The sequence below is a fragment of the Marmota marmota genome, unplaced genomic scaffold, assembly GCF_001458135.2.
Source record: "Marmota marmota marmota unplaced genomic scaffold, marMar, whole genome shotgun sequence".
NCBI classification, from domain to species: Eukaryota; Metazoa; Chordata; class Mammalia; order Rodentia; family Sciuridae; genus Marmota; species Marmota marmota.
The window spans coordinates 7,948,419-7,968,706 of record NW_026000185.1 but is presented as its reverse complement, the minus strand read 5'-3'; the positions used below and the strand labels follow the sequence as shown (position 1 = coordinate 7,968,706).

Genomic DNA, 20,288 nt, shown 5'->3' with positions numbered 1-20,288 from the left:
CTTTCTCAGACACAGCCTGGTTGCCTGGCAGTGCCTGCTGTAGGGTTCCTGGCTTCCTCTGGACGCTGGACACCAGCAGACAGGCACCTCCTTGTGACTTTCTGTGTGCCCATGTGGCAGGGTGAGCAGCTCCCTGGGTGCACATGCATGCGTCACATGAGCTGGGTTTTCACACCAGTGAGACTTTGGTCTCACCAGCAATGTGCAGAGACAAAAGGCACATGGTCACGGAAGTTGAGGAAGGACTTGGTGGGCCAGGTCTGGCAGAGGCCCAGCCACCCTCTGCTGCCCAGCCTGAGGCACAGACCAGACCTCTGGACCCTCAGCGTGGATACAGGGCAGTGGCCATTGAGGACATGAGAGGGGCTTGCTCTTAGGAGCAGGGCCAACAGCAGCCCCTCACTGGCCTTGGCTTTATGGATGTGGAGTTCTCTCTGCTGCTGGGTGCAGTGGAGTTGGGGAGAGGGGCCTGGACCAGGCTGGTCAGGCAGGGCTGGCAAAGCTGCATATCAGAGAGATGGGAGTGTAGTGATGGGCAGATGGGCCCTGCACAACCCCCCGCCCGCCCCCTGGATGGACCGTGTGAGATGGGGAGCCCCCTCAGCCTCCAGACTCCTCTGGCTCTGATGTGTTGGACAGCCTACAGCCCCCAAAGGGCTCAAACAGGTCGGCTCTGAGTCCTGTGGGCCAGCCCTTCCCTGGGTGCCCTGGGCCAGCACCCCTGCATCCCTGGCTGCCAGCCTGCTGGGGATGAATGTGGCTTGGTGCTGCATGCAGACAGGTCCACCTGGTTCTCCTGCAGCAAGGAGCCTCAGCATGAGCCCTGCTGGCTGCCCGGCCGACCTGAGGTGCAGCAGGCTCTGGCGCTCAGGCCACGTTCCCATGGAAGGAGCATCCAGTCCCTTGGGGTCGCTAATTTGGGCCGCAGGCAGCTGTGCAGTGGTGCTTGGGCAGTTATTTCTGGCCCAGAGAATTCCAGCAAAGCAGGCCCTGAGCCTTCCTTGTAGGCAGACGTTCATCTTCCCCAGGGCCCCTGAGCTCTATTCCCACTGCCCCCCCTTTCCTTCCACAGCCTGGAGTGTGTGCAAAGCCCCCCTACAGGGGACCTAGATGGGCAGGGCCTGACTAGGAAGATATCCCCTGATGACGCTGGCCTCTCCTGCCTTCTGCTCCCAGGGCAAAGCCAGCCTGGGGGAGGGGGTCTCTAACTAGGGGCAGTTCCCAAGCCCGGTGTACCTAGTGGGCTGAACCAGAGCCATATTAGTGGGATCAACCTGGAGGGTCTGGAAATGAGGGAGAGAAACAGGCTGGGGCTGGCTCCACTTCCAGGAATTCCCTGGGCCTGTAGGTCTGTTCTTTGGTGTTGCCACATGCATGCTGCCACCAAGTGGCTGGCAGGGCCTAGATGTGGCGCCTCTGCCAGCACAGTCTGCCTTCCTGCGCTGCGTGACCTGAGGGGTGGGCTTGGGTGTGTCCACAGGGGGTATGCCTTGAACCATCCTGAGTCAAGCTCTGTTAGGAGCTGAGAGACCTGCACTTGTCCTAATCAGCATACTTTGAGAAGTGTGCAGTTAGAGGAGCCACAGGCCCCGTGGTGTCCCAGCAGATCTTCCCATTGGGAAGATGATGGGGACGGGGCCAGAGGAGCTGCCACCAGGCCGTTCTGAGGCCTGGAGGGTGTGCGTGCACATGGGTGGGGCCTGCACGGCACTGCTCTGGGGGCATCCAGTCCCCTGCTCCCAAGGCAGCCGGGCATGTGCTCCAGCCCGGGTGAGAACACAGCGGCCTGGTTAGCTTGGCAGTTCTGCCAGTGGGGACCAGGGCATCTGCTGTGCTGTTTAGGCCACAGCAGCCGCGAGGCCTTGGCCTCCTGGGTGCCACCTCAGGCGAAGGCTGCCGCAGAGGCTCCAGAGGGCCCTGAGGCTTGAGGCTGCTGGCACAGGGAGAAGCTGAGGAAGAGAAAGAGCGTCCTGGCAGCTGGAGCCCACCACTCGGAGTGGTCTCCTGGGCCCAGGACCACAGTGGGGAGGGGCTCCTGCGTCCTGGCCTCAGTGGGAGGCGTGCTGCCCTGTGGATTGCCCCCCCCCCCTTTCCCCTGTGTGACCCTGAGCGGCTGGAGAGCAAACAGCTCCATGTTTGGCCGGTTTTGGCTGCTCCCTGGCTCCCAGCCCCAGCCGGATGGAGCTGAGCGTCACGCAGCCCAGCTCTCAGGCCACACTGCAGGGGCCAGGCCACAGGGGAAGAGGGCCTAGGGTCTCCCAGAATGGACAAGCCAAGGGGCAGGATGGGGACAGAGGCTGGGAGAGCTCAGTGTCCCGGGGACCCCCAGTCCCTAGATGGAGGTGGTGAATTGGCAGGGACACCCCACCCTGGCTCACTCCAGCATTGCCCCGTGGGCAAGTCTGGAACTTGTGACGGGTATGCCCACCACCTCTGTGATGGTGGGCAGGCTGAGCCCCAAGCCCAGGGCCCACCCTTAGTGCCCTTGGAAGCTGAGCGGCCCCAGGCAGCTGGGCCTTCCTGTCACAGCCTCTGGACACCTTGACCTCCTGGCTGATGGAGTGGGCATGAGGGAGGCCTGGGCCCTGCCCCAGCCAGCCCTGCTATACCATCTCGAGGCTGCTAGCCCTGGAGAAGGAAGGGGTTGGGTGGGGGTGGTCAGCATGGATCTGCAGAGGTGAGTCTGCTTCCAGGAAGCTGGGAACCAGGTCAGACAAGGACAGCACTCTGTCCCCCAGGTTGGGGACAGTGGGAACCTGGGGCTGCCAGCTGACCCCATGCTCCCTGTGCAGAGTCAGTGTGGGGACGCATCTGCCTCCTGACCCCATGGTGCCATGTCATTTCCAACTGCCTGTCCCAGTCCCCTCCCAGGAGCCCACCCCTTCACCAAACAGATGGAGCCTTCTTACGTACCCTGCAATGCCCAGATCCGAGCTGTGGGCCCCAGCACTGGGCAGGGTGGCTGGGCCGCACCTGGTCACAACTGTCACCATGGCAACAGCCTCTGTAGGGAAGACTTCTTTTCATCAGTGAGTCCTAGGAGTGGCTCTGCCCTGTCCAAGAGGCCCTGGAGGCCGAGGACAGGTGCCCACGGGGCTGCCAGGGTCACAGAGCCAGCTCTGAGAGCTCCTCAGGTGCCATCCTGTCCCATAGGTTTAGGGTTTCTACCACCTCCCCCTTGAGGCTGGGTATGTGGCAGGGCAGGAGGTCTCATGGGTCAGGCATGGGATTTGTCTGGGGCTGGGGGGTACTTTGTGCAGGTCTTGAGGTAGGATGGCCATCATGGCCAGGCAAGTTCACTGCAAGGTCCCTGCCTATAGCAGCTCAAGCACCCCGTTGGCTGTCGCCCTGGGTGGTACCCACAGGGACGTGTGGTCAGTCTGCCAGCCTGGGGCTCTTTCCAGGGGTCTCAGGCATCCCACAGGTGGAGATTCTGCTCCATCCTGCACATTTCCAGATGTGCCAGCCCCTTCCAGGAGGATGTCCACCTTCACAGACCAGTCCCTGACCAGTGTTCGTTCCCTCCTGCTCTGCCCCACTTCTTCCCAGAGCCTCCTGATCAGGGTGGCCACTGGAGACCCCAGCGTTGGCTCCACCAAGTGCCAGCACTGATGGAGGCCTCCCTGGTCATTTGCTCAGACCCTCCATGATGACCTCAGGCTTGCTGGGGAGGGCCATCCTGTGGGCTGAGAGATCACTACAGGAAGAGTGAAAGGTCAGTCCCTGCAACAGCCAGGGCTAGGTGGGAGCAGATATGGCTTCACTGGGGCTAGGCCACAGAGGGCTGTGGTTTGGACTTTGTGCCCAGGGCACTAGGGAGTCACAGCAGAGTTTTGAGCAGGGGAGTGCCTTGGTCAGCTTTTTGAGAGGCAGATGCCTGGAGGCAGCAAGTACAGGGCAGGAAGGGGCATGGTAGGAGCCAGGGCAGAGCTGGGCCTCCTGGAGGGCTATCTCTGGGACACAGTGGTCAGTGGGCATACAGTGTAGTGTGGTCTCTCTGCCCCAAGTAAATGGAGCTGGGGACAGGACCCTGGGTCTTAAGGAGTGAAGCTGAGGTCTGGGGGACTGGTGAGTTGCTGGCATGGACGGGTGGGAATCAGTTCTCAGGCTGGAATGGGTATGAGGGGACGATGGAGGTCAGGGCATCTGTCCCCGACACTGCCCAGACAGCCCACAAGTGGGCAGAGTGCTGTGCATGTCCTGGTACGTCCCCAAGGGGCTGCCTCCATTCCATTCCTGGGGACCCCCCCACATTGGCAAGCTTCCTGACCTTGCAGAGTGTGCCTTAACTACTAATCCAGTCAGCCAACAAGGGTTTCTGGGGATGGTCACGCTCAGACGCCTGGGCAGGTGCATTGGCCCGAGGCTGCACTGCTGCTTCATACGGGTGGCCACCCGGCTGGGGCAGGAGAGTTGGCCTGGCCTCCATGCAGGGAATGCTGTGGAGAGATGAACACTGGCCTCGCAGGATGCAGAGAGGCTCACACAGAACTCTTTAGCCAACTTCTGCCCAGAGGGACCTCCAGTCCTCCAGGTCGGGGTTAGTTCCAACTCCTGGAGGCTTCCAGCTTGCCCCTTGGGTGGGGCCCTGCCCCAGGCAGGGGGACCAGAGGCCCTGGGACCCTGACCCACCAGGGAATAGGCCTGGCTCCTGAGGCAGGGTTATCAGGCTGGCAGCCCAGCCTGGTGCACCTCTGCACAGGGCCCAGCTTCCCCTGCTGAGGCTTAGCCCCCAGCCCAGGCTGCACCCTGTCTACCCCAAGCCTTGCAGCCTTGGCCGAGGTCCTGGGCTCATCTGCTGGCCCCTGTGCTGGCTCTCCTGGGGGGTGCCTGGGGGGGCTTGCGGGGGTATGGTGGGGCAAGTTGGCCCCTCTGCGTGGCTGTGCCTGCCAGAGCTGTCCTTCAAGGGAAGCGGCCAGCCCGGTGTGTGATGGTGGTAGGTGTGGTGCATACCACAGGACGAGTTAAAGGAGTTAAAGTGAGCTCTACATGACGTTGGTGTACTTCCCGTGCTGGGCCTGTGCTCTCCCTCTGCCTCAGCTGCACGTCGCAGGGGCGGGTCCCAGGTGGTCTGTGGCAGAGCAGGCGTGGGCTTGGCCCTTGGCCCCTCACGTGGACGGCCTGTGTGGTCCCTCTACTCATCTGTTGATGGACATTCAAGCTGTTTCCGCCTATGGCTGTTGCAGTGGGTGCTGTGGACATGCAACCATGGAGGATGCCAAGTTCTGACCTGGCCTCAGGGTGCGCCCAGGAATGGCCTGCTGGTCCTGTGGAGCCCTGCCTTAGTCAATTTGAGGAACTGCCAGACTGTGGTCACTCCTCCCAGCTCTGCAGATCAGGTTTGCCATGTCCTGGGTGGTCCTGGGGTCTAGATGGGTGGGGCAGTGGAGCTGCTGTGGGGCTGGAGCCTTCCTGAGGGGTCCCTCCCTCGTCTCTGGTGTCCACACACCAGGCCCAGAGAAGGGGACATTGTGTCTGTTGCTGTGGTGTGTTGTGAAGGACTGAAAGCCCATGGACTCCCTTGGCCTGGTGAGCATGGCCAGGTACTGCCCGTCTGGAGGACAGGGACCTGTGCTGGACCAGGCCAAGGTCTCTGCTGACAAAAAAAAAATGACATCCACTGGCCAGAACCCCTTTGTATCTTGTGGTCACTGAGCCAGGGCAGCCCAGGAGTAGAGAAGAGAGTCAGCGTTGGGCTCTGCCCCACCTGTTCTCCTCCAGGGAACTGCTTGGGTATGCCTGGGCTCCCCAGCAGCCTGGCTCCTGCTGGGGCTGGGCTGTTTCTTCTGCAGGTCGGGCTTTCTCCATGAATACACATGCCTTTCTTCTTGAGCAAATTGGAAAAGTAAGGCTGAGTGCTTCTGAGAACCAGGGCGGGTGAGGCAGCCAGCACAGCATGTGGGCTCCAGCAGCAGCAGGCTGCATCTGCAGAGCAGGGGGGGAGGGCTTCCCCAGTTAAGGGTCCACCGGAGAGCAGAGCACACGGGAGGGCAGCCTCACCCGGGCTGCCCGCACTCCTGCAGGCCCCGCCTCCTGCCCAGGCCAGAGCGCAGGCTGTTATGGATTTGGCCTAATGGAGCTTAGCTGCCTGAGCAGATTGCTCTGGGGGCTTCGGGTGGGGCTGAGGCTGCTAGATACCTCCTAATCCTTCCAGCAGCAGAGTGTAGCAGTGTCTGTCTGACTTCCATGATGCAGCCTGGCAGGGTCCCTGCCTAGGATTCCCAGAGGTGCTTGTCTTGCTTGGGGGTCACTCTGACCATGCTTGGAGCCCCATATCACTGGCCCAGTTAGTGTGGCTGCATTTCCTGTGGTTCCAAGGACAAGCTGCAACCAGCTTGAGGCTCTGGGGCCTTGCTGGTCCCTCCCAGTGAGGGACAACAGCACCCCTGTCTCTGCCTTTCTACGACAGGAAAGTGCCCAGTGGAGGGTCCAAGCCCACAATGGGTTTAAGGCTCTGCATCAATCCCAGTGTCTGGAATATGGTGTTGGTATTGCTCAGAGAGTGCTTGTCATCAATATGACAAGCCCAGATATGTCACTTAGATAGGGTGGGGGCAGGTGGGGACCCTAAGCAGCGGGTCTAGGGACTGTGCTGAGCCATATATCAACAGGGAAGGTGGCCTCTGCTCAGCAGAGGGGTGTGGAGTCTGGCCTCTCCATCCCTAGGCAGTGCCCTGGGGCTCCTGGGCTGGATCCAGGGTGGCAAACAGCCATGACCACACTTCTCAATTTCCCCAAGGGAGGGGCAGATTGAAGTGTGGTTTCAGGAAGAGCTGCATGGCTCCAGCTGGCTGGGGAGCGCCCTGTGCCTTGCCTTCCCCAGCCCAGCACTCCTGGGTTGGCCCCAGGTGGAGTGACCGCTTCAGCACCATGGACAGCGTCTCATATCATGCTCTCCTCCCTGCTGGTGAGGCCACATCTGGGGAGTCTGTCTGGGGTGCTTTGGAGTCCAGCTCCTTGGAAAGTGCTCAGCTGTGGCCTGAGAGACGAGAGAGTGCTGGCGTTGTGGGCTGGCAGCCCTAGTGGAAAGAGGGATGGCCTTTCCTGTCCCAGAAAGGAGGCTTGGGGAGTGCCTTTGTTCCAGGACCCTCTGCAGCAGGAGGCCTGAGGGTCTGAGGACAGGAGCCGTGTCCTGAAGCCCCAGGCAGGACTTTTTCCCAGCTGGGTACTGGCTCTGAGCCCCTGGGAGAGGAGAGGGAGCAGGGGGTCTGGGGGTGCACATTTGGAGCATGCGGCCCACAGAATGGGCACTTGGAGTCCCCATGCACAGGACCTACTGCTCAAGGGGCCTGCAGGGATGGGACCTAGGCCCCCTTTCCAAGCCCCTCTCTGGGCTTCTCAGTTCCTTACTCCTTGTGGCCCAGGGCCTAGGGCTACGGGAGCCCTCACAGGACAGATCGTCTTATTCTGCCAGTCTGAATCAGTCCCACATCCCCACCCTGCTGAGTCCCCGGTTGCTCCTCCAGCAACAGGCCCTGGGCAGCACAGATGCCTGTCCACACATTGGCCTGGCTTTCTCTGGCCCACAGTGGAAATTGGTTCTGATTTGTAGAAATTGGTTCAAAACCTACAGAATTTTAATTAAGATCCAGAAAATCCAGCTGTGTAATTAAGCCACTGGAAGTCACTGGGCTCTGTGTGATGTGGCTGGTTGATGCCGCCTGTCCTCAGTGTGATCAAGGGTGGTGTGACACACAAGGACTGTCCTCACAGGACAGGAAGTGGGCCATGTGCACCTGGCTGCCCTGCCCAGGGGAGGTCCTGACACCCCTGTGCACAGTCCTAGGAGCTTCTTTGACCCTCTGGTCACTCCCGGTGGCCCTTGCTCACACACTGGTAGGCACAGGGAGGGTGGCCTATGAGTCTGGGGTGCCCTCTGCAGCAGCTCCTGATGGTGCTGGGTCTAAATGTGGGTGTAAGGGGATGGGGAGGACCTGCCTCTGGAGCCAGGACTTAGCTGGGCGGCCTGACATGTGGCTTCAGCCACCTGCCCCCTGCCTGAGGCTTGGCCATCTGTGTGACAGCAAGGGCACTCCTGTCAATACTGCAGTCCTGCCTGTGGGTGCACCCTTCCTGGTGCAATTCCACCTACTACTTCACAAAGCCACTGTCCCTACCAAGTCACACACACGGGCCCCGTGCAGCTGGGGCAGAATACCCAGGGAGGAGGGCAGGGCTGCCCTGGACTTTGAGGAAGTTCCCTGGTTTGGAGCCAGCACAGGGTCCAGTGGCCAGGGGGCAGCAGCTGATGAGGGCTAAGTGGGGGGGCTGGCCAGGGGGTCATGGGACAGTGACCTGTGAGGGGGCAGTGGGGTGAGGCCAGGGGGCAGTGACCCACAAGGGAAGCCCAGGGACACTGAGGCTCAGAGGCTAGTGGCTACCTGCCAGGAGATGTGAAGCCAGGCTGAATCTGGAGCCTGGCCTGGCTGTGAGGGTGGATGCCCAACCCCTGTGGCTGGGGTTGGTATTGGGGAGGTGGGGCTGCAGGCGAGACCTGGCTTCCCCACTGTGTCCTGCAGGTGGTCTTTTAGAAAGCTACTCTAGGTCCGGGTCTCCCATGGGAACTCCCTGCTAGCTGGCTCTCTAGTGGTCGCGGGGGCACAGGGAAAGCCACCAAAGTTGGATGGGCCAGGCCTGGGGTGGGCTATTGGGGTGGGGGTTCCCCTACCCTGGGTCCTTCTGGCTGTGGGCCACCCTGCCTACGGCCCCCCACAACCCGGCCACTGTGGAGGTTGGCCAGGCCCTGGAAACCCTGGGAGCCTCCCCCACAGAGGCCTCAGGTAGCATAGCTGGCTGGCCACAGGGCCCCTGTCCAAGGAGTTCCTGAGGAGTCAACTGGGGGGCAAGGCAGCAGCAACAGATTCTCCCCAGAACTATGGACTCCAGAGCCAGGGAGCCACCTGGTGGCCCCTTCTGGAATGGACAGGCATTCTGGTGCCAAGTGGCCAGGGTGGCCCTCCCGCGCTAGGGACACGGGGGTCCAGGATATGCCAGGCTGGCCTGCGGGTGGGCAGGGGGGGCTATTCACTGCACGTGGTCCTTAACGCCAGCACATGGTTCGAGCACGTCAGCATGCTGGTCATCATGCTCAACTGTGTGACCCTGGGCATGTTCCGGCCCTGCGAGGACCTGGAGTGCCGCTCGGAGCGCTGCAGCATCCTGGAGGTGGGCGGGCGGCAGGTGGGCGGGCGGGCCCTGGGGGGGGGGGCATCCCGGCCTGACCTCTGCTCCCACCAGGCCTTCGATGACTTCATCTTCGCCTTCTTCGCTGTGGAGATGGTGATCAAGATGGTGGCCCTGGGGCTGTTTGGGCAGAAGTGCTACCTGGGCGACACGTGGAACAGGCTGGACTTCTTCATCGTCATGGCAGGGTTGGTGGCCGCAGCCACGGAGCTGGCTGGTACCGGGTTCCCCGGGTGGCAGCCAGGGACAGGAGAGGTGGGTGGCCCGGGTCATGGGCCTCAGGGCCCAGCCTGGCTGGATTCAGGACCAGTGGCCTGCCTGCCAACCTCGGGCCTCCTGCTTCCCCAGTATGATGGAGTACTCCCTGGACGGACACAACGTGAGCCTCTCTGCCATCCGCACCGTGCGCGTGCTGCGGCCCCTCCGCGCCATCAACCGCGTGCCCAGTAAGTGACAGGCCCCATCCAGGGCTCTCTAAACCCACTTAGGCCCTGGCACTGGGAGCTGAAGGGCCACCCTGATGCTTGTCTGGGCCCTGAGGACTTGCCTCCTTTCTGGGGAGATCCAGGCTAGGACGTGATGGGCAGGCAGGTTCACATGGTCCTGGTCCCAGCACTGAGTGGCAGGGACTACTGTACTCTCTAGGGCATGACTGGAGTTGGTGGCCCCAGCAAGGGTACGCCTGCCCTAGGAGGGTGTGACAGTGGTGGTAGGGGACAACACCTCTAGATAACCAAGGTCACCAGGACCCACCAAAGGGCTCGTGGCTCAGGGTTGTGCCTTAATTCCCATGGGTCAGGCTTCTACCGACTTGTCTGCTCTAACCTCCAGGGTCAGATAGGACTCCAGTGCTGTGTGGTATTGGGCAAGTTACTGAACCTCTCAGAGCCCCTCTTTCTCACTGTAATAGTGGAGAGAGTGAACCCCTCCAGGTGGCAAGGTGAGGGATGCAGGTGTGACTCCTCGCATGCTGCACAGCATCCTCTACATGCTCAGTCCACTCAACAGGGCCAGCAGCTCCTCCCCAGGCCACCCTGTGGGAGCAGTCGAATGACCCAGCTCAGTCCACAGATGGCTTCTGCTGGGTCAAGTGCCTTTGCATCTGTCCCACAGGGTGACTCTGCACACAGGACCGTGTGCTCCTCATAACAATTCCCAGGACATGTTAAAGACTGTATTCCACTATTTGCCCTAGGTCCACTCTGACCCCTGGGTAATGTGTGAACTTTGAGCCAGTTGTTGGCCAGAGTACAGCCCACTGACTGTGTCTGTCTGTCCACTGTGACTCTGTTCCTTTCCCTGTTTTTGAGACTTTAGTGTCCCTCCTGGCTTGGACTCCCCCAAGACCCAGGGCTCATTCTGCCATTGCCCCCTGCACCTGAACCTCCATGACACCTTGACACCTCTCCCCATGCCCAACCACATGGCCCAGGGCTCTACCTGCAGCCTCAGCATGGCCCTGCTTACACCTTGAGGAACAGGGCACTGCCCCTCCTGAGGACCTATCAAGGGACCCTGAGGCCTGGGCTGACCCGCCTTCTGGTGCCCTGGGTTCATGTGGCCTAGGGCTTCTGGCCTGCCTCCTGCCTTCTGTGCCTGTCCCCCATGCCCCTCGATGAGGGGCTCTGAGGCTCTGCTGTAGCACGATTCCTACTGGGAATAGCCAGAGCTCCACCTGCTTGGAGCCCAAGAGGCAGCCCTGAGCCTGAGGTGCCATGCTAGAGGTGTGCGGTCAGCCCATGTGGCCAGGACCCTGCCATCCGAAGGGAGCAGGAACTGGCCAGCTCTCACCCATGGGGAGCTGCGGCCTGCTCCTCTCTGGTGTGGCTGTGACCCAGGAGTGTCCCTCGGGGCCTGCAGTAGGTCAGGTGGGGAACACCAGTCACCGTGGGACTAGCACAGCTACCCAGAGTACCCACATGAGCACACTTGACACAGTGGGAATTAGTAGCAATTTAGGAATTTGCTGCTGTTCACAGTAGCAAAGCTCAGGCAGGGCCCGGGCCCAAGGACCCTCTAGGAGGACTCTGCTGAGCTGACCAGCAGCCCTGCCTCCCGCAGGCATGAGGATCCTGGTCACCCTGCTGCTGGACACGCTGCCCATGCTCGGGAATGTCCTCCTGCTCTGCTTCTTCGTCTTCTTCATCTTTGGCATTGTTGGTGTCCAGCTCTGGGCCGGCCTGCTGCGGAACCGCTGCTTCCTGGACAGCACGTTTGTCAGGTGTGCAGGCCCTGCCTCCAGTGTGAGGCCCCACCCTCCCAGCAGGCCTGCTCACAGTGGCTCCTCCCACCCATCAGGCCCGTCTCTGTTGGCCCCTCCCACCCAGCAGGCCACACCCCCAATGCAAGACCTGCACCCAGCAGGCCAGAGGCTGGGAGTTGCTCCCTACCTGGAGGCCCCCCTAGGTTGAACCAAGGTCCTGGCTTTGGGTTTCTCTCTTTGTTTTTCTGCCTGGGTTTGTTTCTTCTCCCTGTTCCTGTGCGTTCCCAACATGACATGGGAGTGCTGGTAGAGAGGCCCTGCAGGGGCTGAGCTCCCACTTACCTGTGGGTCATCCAGCCCTGCTCTCCTGGACCCCTGCAAGTTCTCTGGTGTGCCCAGGGCCATGGAGCCTGACCTCGAGGGCTTCCCCCAGCTTGTCCTGGAGTGCCCAGCCCTGCTCAGGATGGGCACAGCAGCTTTCCCATGCCCCAGGGGAGCTTGCTGCATCTGGGGTGTGAAGCATTTGTCATTAGAAGTCTGCAGTTCAGGAGGCCTGACTGGAGGAGCAGCCAGGCTCCATCCTGCCTCCTCCTTGTCTCCTTCTGAAGGACAGTCCCCCACAGATGCCACTATCTGCTTCTGACCCCTCATTGCCCTTCATAGTGGTCTGGGAGACCCTGGGGAGGTCTGGCAGGAAGAGAGGAGGGACCCACGAGGAAGTTCCAGTGGCCCCCAGAGTGGTTGAGATTCTCTGGCCCTCCTTCCAGGCCTGGCCATCAAGGGGAGGAGGGCATCAGGACAGCCCAGGGCCTCTGGAGCTATGTCAGGTGGGCTCATGGGTTCCCTAGCCAGGTCCTGACCATGCCCACAGCAGTGCCAGTGGATGGCGTCTGCCTTTGCCCTGGGTGCTCACCCCACTGGCTCTTGCCCTGCGTTCTCTCTCCTGGGGGCAGGAGTGGGAGTCCCAGTGGAGCAGTCACATCCTGAGCCCCCTTCCCAAGGGAGCACAGTGGGCTTCAGGCTCAGTGAGACCCAGGCACCGACCCAGCCGCGCTCTGGCCCCACTGCCCTGCAGGAACAACAACCTGACCTTCCTACGGCCGTACTACCAGACGGAGGAGGGTGAGGAGAACCCCTTTATCTGCTCCTCACGCCGTGACAACGGCATGCAGAAGTGCTCCCACATCCCCGGCCGCCGGGAACTGCGCATGCAGTGCACATTGGGCTGGGAGGCTTACGTGCAGTCCCAGGCTGCGGGCGCCAGCCATAACGCCTGCATCAACTGGAACCAGTACTACAACGTGTGCCGCTCAGGGGACCTCAACCCCCACAACGGTGCCATCAACTTCGACAACATCGGCTACGCTTGGATAGCCATTTTCCAGGTGGGCACTGAGGGTGTGGCCAGGGCCCTGGAAGGGCCATGAGGAGGGCATGGTGTTGACTGCTGGCTAGGGAGCTGGAGCAGGCATGGGCCAGGGTGCAGCCGCCTCCCTCCCCAGGTGATCACGCTGGAGGGCTGGGTGGACATCATGTACTACGTCATGGACGCCCACTCCTTCTACAACTTCATCTACTTCATCCTGCTCATCATCGTGAGTGTGGGCTGGGGAGGGGTGGGGGTGCAGGGCGGCCCTGCGTCCTGCCCTACCCCTAAGGGGAGGGTGTAGCTCGTGCCCTGGGAGTGGTGGTCACTCCCACCCTGCCGCAGGTGGGCTCCTTCTTCATGATCAACCTGTGCCTGGTGGTGATCGCCACGCAGTTCTCGGAGACCAAGCAGCGGGAGAACCAGCTGATGCGTGAGCAGCGTGCCCGCTACCTGTCCAACGACAGCACACTAGCCAGCTTCTCAGAGCCAGGCAGCTGCTACGAGGAGCTGCTCAAGTACGTGGGCCACGTCATCCGCAAGGTCAAGCGCCGCGGCTTGCGCCTCTATGCACGCTGGCAGAGCCGTTGGCGCAAGAAGGTGGACCCCAGCAGCAGCCTGCAGGGCCAGGGCCCCGGGCAGCGGCAGCGCCGGGCAGGCAGGTGCGCAGCCTCCGTGCACCACCTGGTATACCACCACCACCACCACCACCACCACCACTACCACTTCAGCCATGGCAGCCCGCGCAGGCCCACTCCTGAACCAGGCACCCGCGACACTAGGCTGGTGCCTGCCGGCGCGCCACGATCGCCGCCCTGCCTGGGCCATAGGCCGCCTGACTCCGAGTCTGTGCACAGCATCTACCACGCCGGCTGCCACGTGGAGGGGCCGCAGGAGAGGGCCCGGGTCGCACACACTGCAGCTACCACTGCTGCCAGCCTCAAGCTGGCCTCGGGGCTGGGCACCATGAACTACCCTACTATCCTGCCCTCAGGCCTGGTTGGCAACAAAGGCAGCACCAGCCCCGGGCCCAAGGGCCAGCGGGCCGTGCCCCCGAGGACCATGGGGCATAGCCCCCTGAGCCTGGGTGGCCCTGGCCCCTACGAGAAGATGCAGCACGTGGTTGGGGAACATGGTAAGGACTCCAACACCACCCAGGGAGGAGGAGGGCACCTGGTAGCACCCTGGGGTATGGCCTGTGTACCCCGCACCTTGCCAGTCAGGGAGGAAGAGGGGCCCCATCTCTCCATCCCACGTGAAGCCCCATTGACAGGCCCAGAGGAGCAGAGTCTTTGCCCTGAGATGGCACTCAGCTTGGCAAGGAAAGCCTGGCACACCTCCCACGTCCCTCCTGGTCCTGGGGGACCATGTGCCCACGTCCATGGCCTGCCGTGGCCTGGGAGGACTTGTGGAGCCCCTAGTAGCTGGGATCTGGTTCCTTTGCTGGTGGATAAACTGAGGCTTGGGCAGTGTGGGAGTAGAAATCAAGGTGCAGGGTCCCCAAGGATCAGGAGAGTATAGAGTCCCGCTTGGGACAAACAGCCCAAGGGGAAACATGGGGCTTCCCGGGGAGCAGGTCCCCTGCCTTCCTGGAGGCTCTACCAGGGCCTATGTGGGACAGCAGGGGACACGTGCTCCAGCCCCTGCAAGGAGGATAGTGATGAAGGCCTTGCCTGCTCTGTGGGGGACGGCGACAGCTAGGAGGGCTGGGTGGGGAGCTGGTGCCACCGCGTACCCTGATGTCAGCAAATGGAATCTTAGGTGTCCGTGGGCAGTGCAGCTGTAGAGGGGACAAACTTGCCCACCTCAAGTGTCCCCACCCCAATGTGTGACAGGAGTGCCACCATTGGGGATGTGTGCACCCTGGTGTACACGTGTGTGCCTAGCTAACTTGTGACTTCCCCAAGTGCACCTGTGTGTGTGCAAAAATGTGTGCAGGTGTACATGTGTTCCCAGGTTTGCATGTGTGTGAGAATGTGCCCAGTTGTACACATGAATGCCCCCATGTGCACGTGTGGGTGTACAAGTGTGTCCAGGTGTACAGTGATGGTCCCCAGGGACATCTGAGTGTGCAAGTGCACACCCAGATACGTGTGTGCCCAGGTGTGTGCCTGCAGGTGCGTCTGCCCTATGTTTTTGGCTGCTGTCAGGGTGCCTCAGGTGGGTAGCTCACAGCAACAGAAACGTCCTCTGGGCTCTGGGAGGCCAGAAGCTGGCATTAGCATGGTGGGCTGGCTCCTGGAGGCCCAGGCACCACAGGCTGCTGGGGCTGGATGCTGGGTGGTGCCTCAGCCCCTGCCCGCTGCTGCACAGGACTCTCCCATGCATGTTTTCCCTCTTCTGAGGATGCCAGTTGTCCAGGGCCCCCTCTGCTGTCTGCTCCAGGCCTCCTCAGAGGCCTCATCCCACATGAGGCCCCATCACAGCCTCTAGCATCAGGACAAGGGCAGTCTTTCTGGGGACCTGGTGCCCTGGGGTTGGCGCTCTGTGCAAATCTGACCCTGTCTGTGTCCCCACAGGACTGGGCCGGGCTTCCAGCCGTCTCTCAGGCCTGAGTGTGCCCTGCCCTCTGCCCAGCCCCCAGGCGGGCACACTCACCTGTGAACTCAAGAACTGCCCATACTGTGCCAGCGCTCTGGAGGACCCTGAGCTTGAGTTCAGTGGCTCCGAGAGCGGGGACTCAGATGCCCATGGGGTCTACGAGTTCACACAGGATGTGCAACGCAGCGACCGCCGCGATCCCATGCAGCCACCCCCAGCAGCAGATACACCAGGCCAGGGTGGTGTGCAATGCCGGCCACAGCGGCGACCAGCCTCCAGCAGGCCAGGCTGGCCAGGCCGTCTCTGGGCCTCCTTCAGTGGCAAGCTGCGCCGCATCGTAGAGAGCAAGTACTTCAACCGTGGCATCATGGTGGCCATCCTGGTCAACACACTGAGCATGGGCGTCGAGTACCATGAGCAGGTGGGGCCCTCGGGGAATGGACGGGGTCAGAGCCAGGACATGGCAACTAGCAAGCCTCAGAGCTCTGCCTCCTTGAGGCTGCGCCTCTTCAGGCCCCAAGGGTCCATGTGGTGGCCTCTGTAGCAAGGAGAGGTCTGCATAGCCTCAGTCCCTTGGGCAGTAAGAGTCAGATGCTCCTGACTCCTCAGGCTAGGCCTCTGCTGAGCCGTGGACATGGACTTCTGGCTCCAGCCCAGAGGTTCTCCCAGTCAGGGTGGGAGCCAGGAGACCACCAGAAAACCCCCAGGTCAGGGCACCCAGAGGCACTGAGCCCAAGGATATCCAACCAGCCAGCCCTTCTCAGTGCTTTCTGGGAGAGGCAAATGGCCCAAACCCTGGCCATACCCGCAGGGGCCCTTGGTGGCTGCAGCAGCCCCCATGAAGTGACTCCTGGGCCCAGGAGGAGGGGTGCAGAGGGCACCGAGCACCCCTCACCTGCCTGGGCACCAGAGCCCCTGGGTCCAGTAGGGCAGGTGTCCTCTCCTGGGGTCCAGGGCCAGCTCCTGTTGCTACTGTGCCAAATCCCCCTTAGCAGCCAGAGTGGTCTTCTCATCCTCTAACATCTGGGCATGTCCAGTTGCTGTTTCCCGGAGTCACTTGGGGAAGTGCAGCCACTGTTGGCCTTAAGCAGGCCCCAGGCAGGGTGCTGTCCCGGGAGGGCGGGACTCTGGGCAGCACAGCCCCCACCTGGAGGAGCTTCTGTGCACACAGACGTGCGCACCCACTCCACGGTCACACGTGCAAGGCTTGCCTGTATACACACATGCACAATCACACACAGGCTCCCACCCCAGCAGTGTGGCCTTGGGCTCTACAGGGGGCGTGGACAGGCTGCTGACTTGCTGCACCCAACAGCCCCCAGCCCCACACCCAGCTCTGTTCCCCATGGCCTGTGCCTTGTGGAGGGTCTGAGGAGGCCGGTGGCAGCCTGCACACTGAGCCGCAATCGCAGGAAGGTTGGGCAGGTCCTGGGGAGCAGAGAGTTTGTGGTGGGCTAGGCAGGTCTGCTGTCCACCTGGAGGGCACCCCTGGGGTGCTGTTTCTGTAGCTCACAAATGAGCAGTCTCTTGAGTGGCTACATAGCCCTCAGTCCCTTGGGCCCTTGATGCAGCCAAAGCTGCTTGTCCTTCAGTGCCCAGAAGGACACTACAGGAGGCCCTGACCCTCTTCCCTGCCTGCAGCCAGAGGAGCTGACCAATGCTCTGGAGATCAGCAACATTGTGTTCACCAGCATGTTTGCCTTGGAGATGCTGCTGAAGCTGCTGGCCTGTGGCCCGCTGGGCTACATCCGGAACCCCTACAACATCTTTGATGGCATCATCGTGGTCATCAGGTGGGTGCGTGGCCACTCAGGCCAAGGGACCCGGGAAGCTCTGCTCTGAGGCAGAATCTTGAAATGCAGAGCATCATCCACAGGAAGGAGCTTGATGGTGGTGGTTCAGGTGGGCTGGGGCCCTGGTTACCTCAGGCTTTGGACAGTCCCTTCCCCACAGGCACCGTGGGCCACACATTAGGGCAGCTGTATCTCGGTGGGTGTTTAGCATCTGGAGAAGCTGGTCTCTGCAGGCCAGTTTGGGTGCTCAGTAGCCCTTCATCCCGATGAGGAAGGGCAGCTGGGGCTACATCATGCTCACCTCTGGGCGTTTGCTGTAGCAAGATTCAGTACTGAGTGGCAGGGGAATCTGAGGGTGACCTCGGCTCCCATAGAGGAAGCAGACCTCAGGAGTGCAGGAACAGGCAATTGGGAGCAGAGGAGCCAGTCCTGGCCACAGAGGTCAGGACAGGAGGCACGAGGCTGAGACACTTCTCTGACTTGCTGAGAGCCCAAGTCTCCTGGGAACTCAGGAGCTGGGCAGCCTGCAGGTCCCATGGCCAGTCAGGCTGCTGAGCCCCTGGGCACCTCTGCAGCCCAGCCTGCTCCCAGATGTGTGGTAGAGCAGAGGCCATCCTGCCTCCGGGAAGAGGGCCCCGGGTCGGGACAGCCACACTGATCCGCCACCTGGCACCCTGGCCTGCAGCGTCTGGGAGATCGTGGGGCAGGCGGATGGAGGCCTGTCCGTGCTGCGCACCTTCCGGCTTCTGCGGGTACTGAAGCTGGTACGCTTCCTGCCGGCACTGCGGCGGCAGCTCGTGGTGCTCATGAAGACCATGGACAACGTGGCCACCTTCTGCATGCTGCTCATGCTCTTCATCTTCATCTTCAGGTGTGTACCGGCCTCCCCCAGGGCAGCTGAGCTATGCCTGTCTCCACCTGAGCCCTCAGGAGTCAGCTTGTCACCGCTGCCTGAATTCAGGCAGCACGACTGAGCACCTACTGTGTGCGGGTGCTAGGGTGCCGTTCACAGGTGGGGGTTGGAGGTGGAGCCTCCAGGCAGATGAGGTGGGGACTGTGGATCATGCAGGCTCCTGGAGGGGTTGCTGAGTGCCTGCATGTGCCATCCTGGCCTGGGCACAGGGCTCGGAGAGGGTGGGCAGCACAGGCAGGCTGGTTCTTGTGGCCAAGCAGGGATGAGACAGGTATCCCAGGTCCTGGCCACTGCCCAGAGTCAGAGTGGCCTCAACTGTCCACCTTGGTTCTGGGTGTAGGTGCCTCCTAAGCCACAAGTGTGGGTGCCCAGGAGGGGGTCAGGCACTGGGGTGATGGAGGGTCCCTGTTCAGTGCACCCCACTCCTGCCTTCAGCATCCTGGGCATGCACCTGTTTGGCTGCAAGTTCAGCCTGAAGACAGACACAGGAGACACTGTCCCTGACAGAAAGAACTTTGACTCCCTGCTTTGGGCCATCGTCACTGTGTTCCAGGTACACCCAGGGGCTTCTGAGTGGGAAGGATGGGCCGAGGGCCCAGGGGTCACGGGCTGGTGCCAGGCCTGAGTCATGTCCCCCCAGATCCTGACACAGGAGGACTGGAATGTGGTGCTGTACAATGGCATGGCCTCCACTTCCTCGTGGGCCGCCCTCTACTTCGTGGCCCTGATGACCTTCGGCAACTACGTACTCTTCAACCTGCTGGTGGCCATCCTGGTGGAGGGCTTCCAGGCAGAGGTGAGGGCTCGGGCACCCTCGGCAGGCGGTCTCAGGGCCCTTCTGCCCATGCCCTACCCCCTCACTGCAGCCTCCATGGCTGAGGGCCCACCGAGGGAGCCTCACGTCTGCCTTGTGCGTGGCGGGTACAGGGTGATGCCACCAGATCCGACTCTGATGAGGACAAGACATCCACCCACTTTGAGGAGGATCTCGACAAGTTTAGGGTCCTGCCAGCCTCAGGTGTGAGGGGGTGTTGACCGGCATGGGGGCATCCCTGTCCTGGTGTGGTAGGCTGGGAGGAGTTTTTGTTCCTGGGATCTAGCTGCTCACGGGGCCCACTCCACCCAGAGATGAAGATGTCATCGCTGGTGGTGACCCCCAACGGGCACCTGGAGGGCCGGGGGAGCCTGCCCCCTCCCCTCATCATGCATACGGCAGCCACGCCTATTCCCACTCCCAAGAGCTCTCCACACCTGGACGTGGTCCATGGCCTCCTGGACTCACGCCGTGGGAGCAGCAGCTCTGTGGACCCCCAGCAGGGGGACCAGAAGTCTCTGGTAAGGATGATCCCCTGCCCAGGCCCTTGTAGCACCTCCTGCCCTGAGACGAGCAAAAGTCCATGTGCCTCATAAAGCTCTGGCCACATAAGTCTGAGGGGCCAGTGCTGTGCTCTGTGCGCAGGCAGGCAAACTCCACGTGGTCCCTGCAGGCTAGCAGAAGGCCCAGCAGGTTCCTATCCCAGCTCAAAATGAGAGAAAGCGGTCGAGCAGAGGTCACGGAAGGAAAAATGGAACAGGGCTGGGAAATAGGACTGGGGTCGGACTCAGGGGTCGCCACCAGCAAGGCATCCACTGTGTGTGGCCCGGGTGTCTCAGGCACTTTGAAACTCCAGGAAGTGCTGCCCTGTGGACGTGGCTGTGAGGGGAGAGCAGAGGGAGTGGAGGGGGCCGTGTGTAGCTAGGAGACATGGGGAAGGATTAGGACAGGATGGTGGGGAGCCACTCCTCCCCAGGAGGTAGACGGGGAGTGAGACTCAGCTCCTGCTTGGGGGTCAAGCAGCACAGCAAGCCCAGGAGAGGCCCCAGGCGTGGGTCTAGTTTTATGCCCTGAGACAGCAGCCAAGTCCCTCTGCAAGTACAGAAGTGACCCAGGGAAATGGTGCTGCACATGGCCCCAGCCCTCTGGGGCCCTCCTGCTGACCCTCACAGGACACAGCAGCCAGGGGCACCCCCCTGGGCAAGCGCTGGCATTTCTGAGCCTCCAGCTGGCTCAGGGTCTACATGAGAACACAGCATGGATGGTGTCCCTAGTCATCAGGGTGGCTCACATGTGTGACCCAGCTTGCTACAAGTGCCAGCCATTGACTGGCAGCCAGGGAAGGGCCCTGCCTGCCAGTGGGTGTGGGCCCAGTGCGTGTTCCCGCTCCTGCTCCGCCCCCAGGCCAGCCTTCGCAGCTCACCCTGTGCCCACTGGGGCCCCAGCAGCGCCTGGAGCAGCCGGCGCTCAAGCTG

The 20,288-nt window shown here is 61.8% G+C and overlaps 1 protein-coding gene across 1 annotated transcript in view; it reads left to right on the top strand.

Moving 5' to 3' along the window:
* The window catches only part of Cacna1h (calcium voltage-gated channel subunit alpha1 H), a 52,460-nt gene that overhangs the window by 21,945 nt on the left and 10,227 nt on the right, over positions 1–20,288 (top strand). The window contains 15 exon segments of the mRNA XM_048789417.1: positions 9,054–9,165; positions 9,238–9,371; positions 9,532–9,629; positions 11,245–11,404; positions 12,462–12,771; positions 12,889–12,981; positions 13,098–13,887; positions 15,272–15,714; positions 16,935–17,086; positions 17,772–17,957; positions 18,435–18,552; positions 18,640–18,795; positions 18,927–19,017; positions 19,126–19,334; positions 20,218–20,288. The exon segment at positions 20,218–20,288 is cut by the window's right edge and continues 256 nt beyond it. Coding sequence (XP_048645374.1) covers positions 9,054–9,165; positions 9,238–9,371; positions 9,532–9,629; positions 11,245–11,404; positions 12,462–12,771; positions 12,889–12,981; positions 13,098–13,887; positions 15,272–15,714; positions 16,935–17,086; positions 17,772–17,957; positions 18,435–18,552; positions 18,640–18,795; positions 18,927–19,017; positions 19,126–19,334; positions 20,218–20,288 — 3,123 coding nt within the window.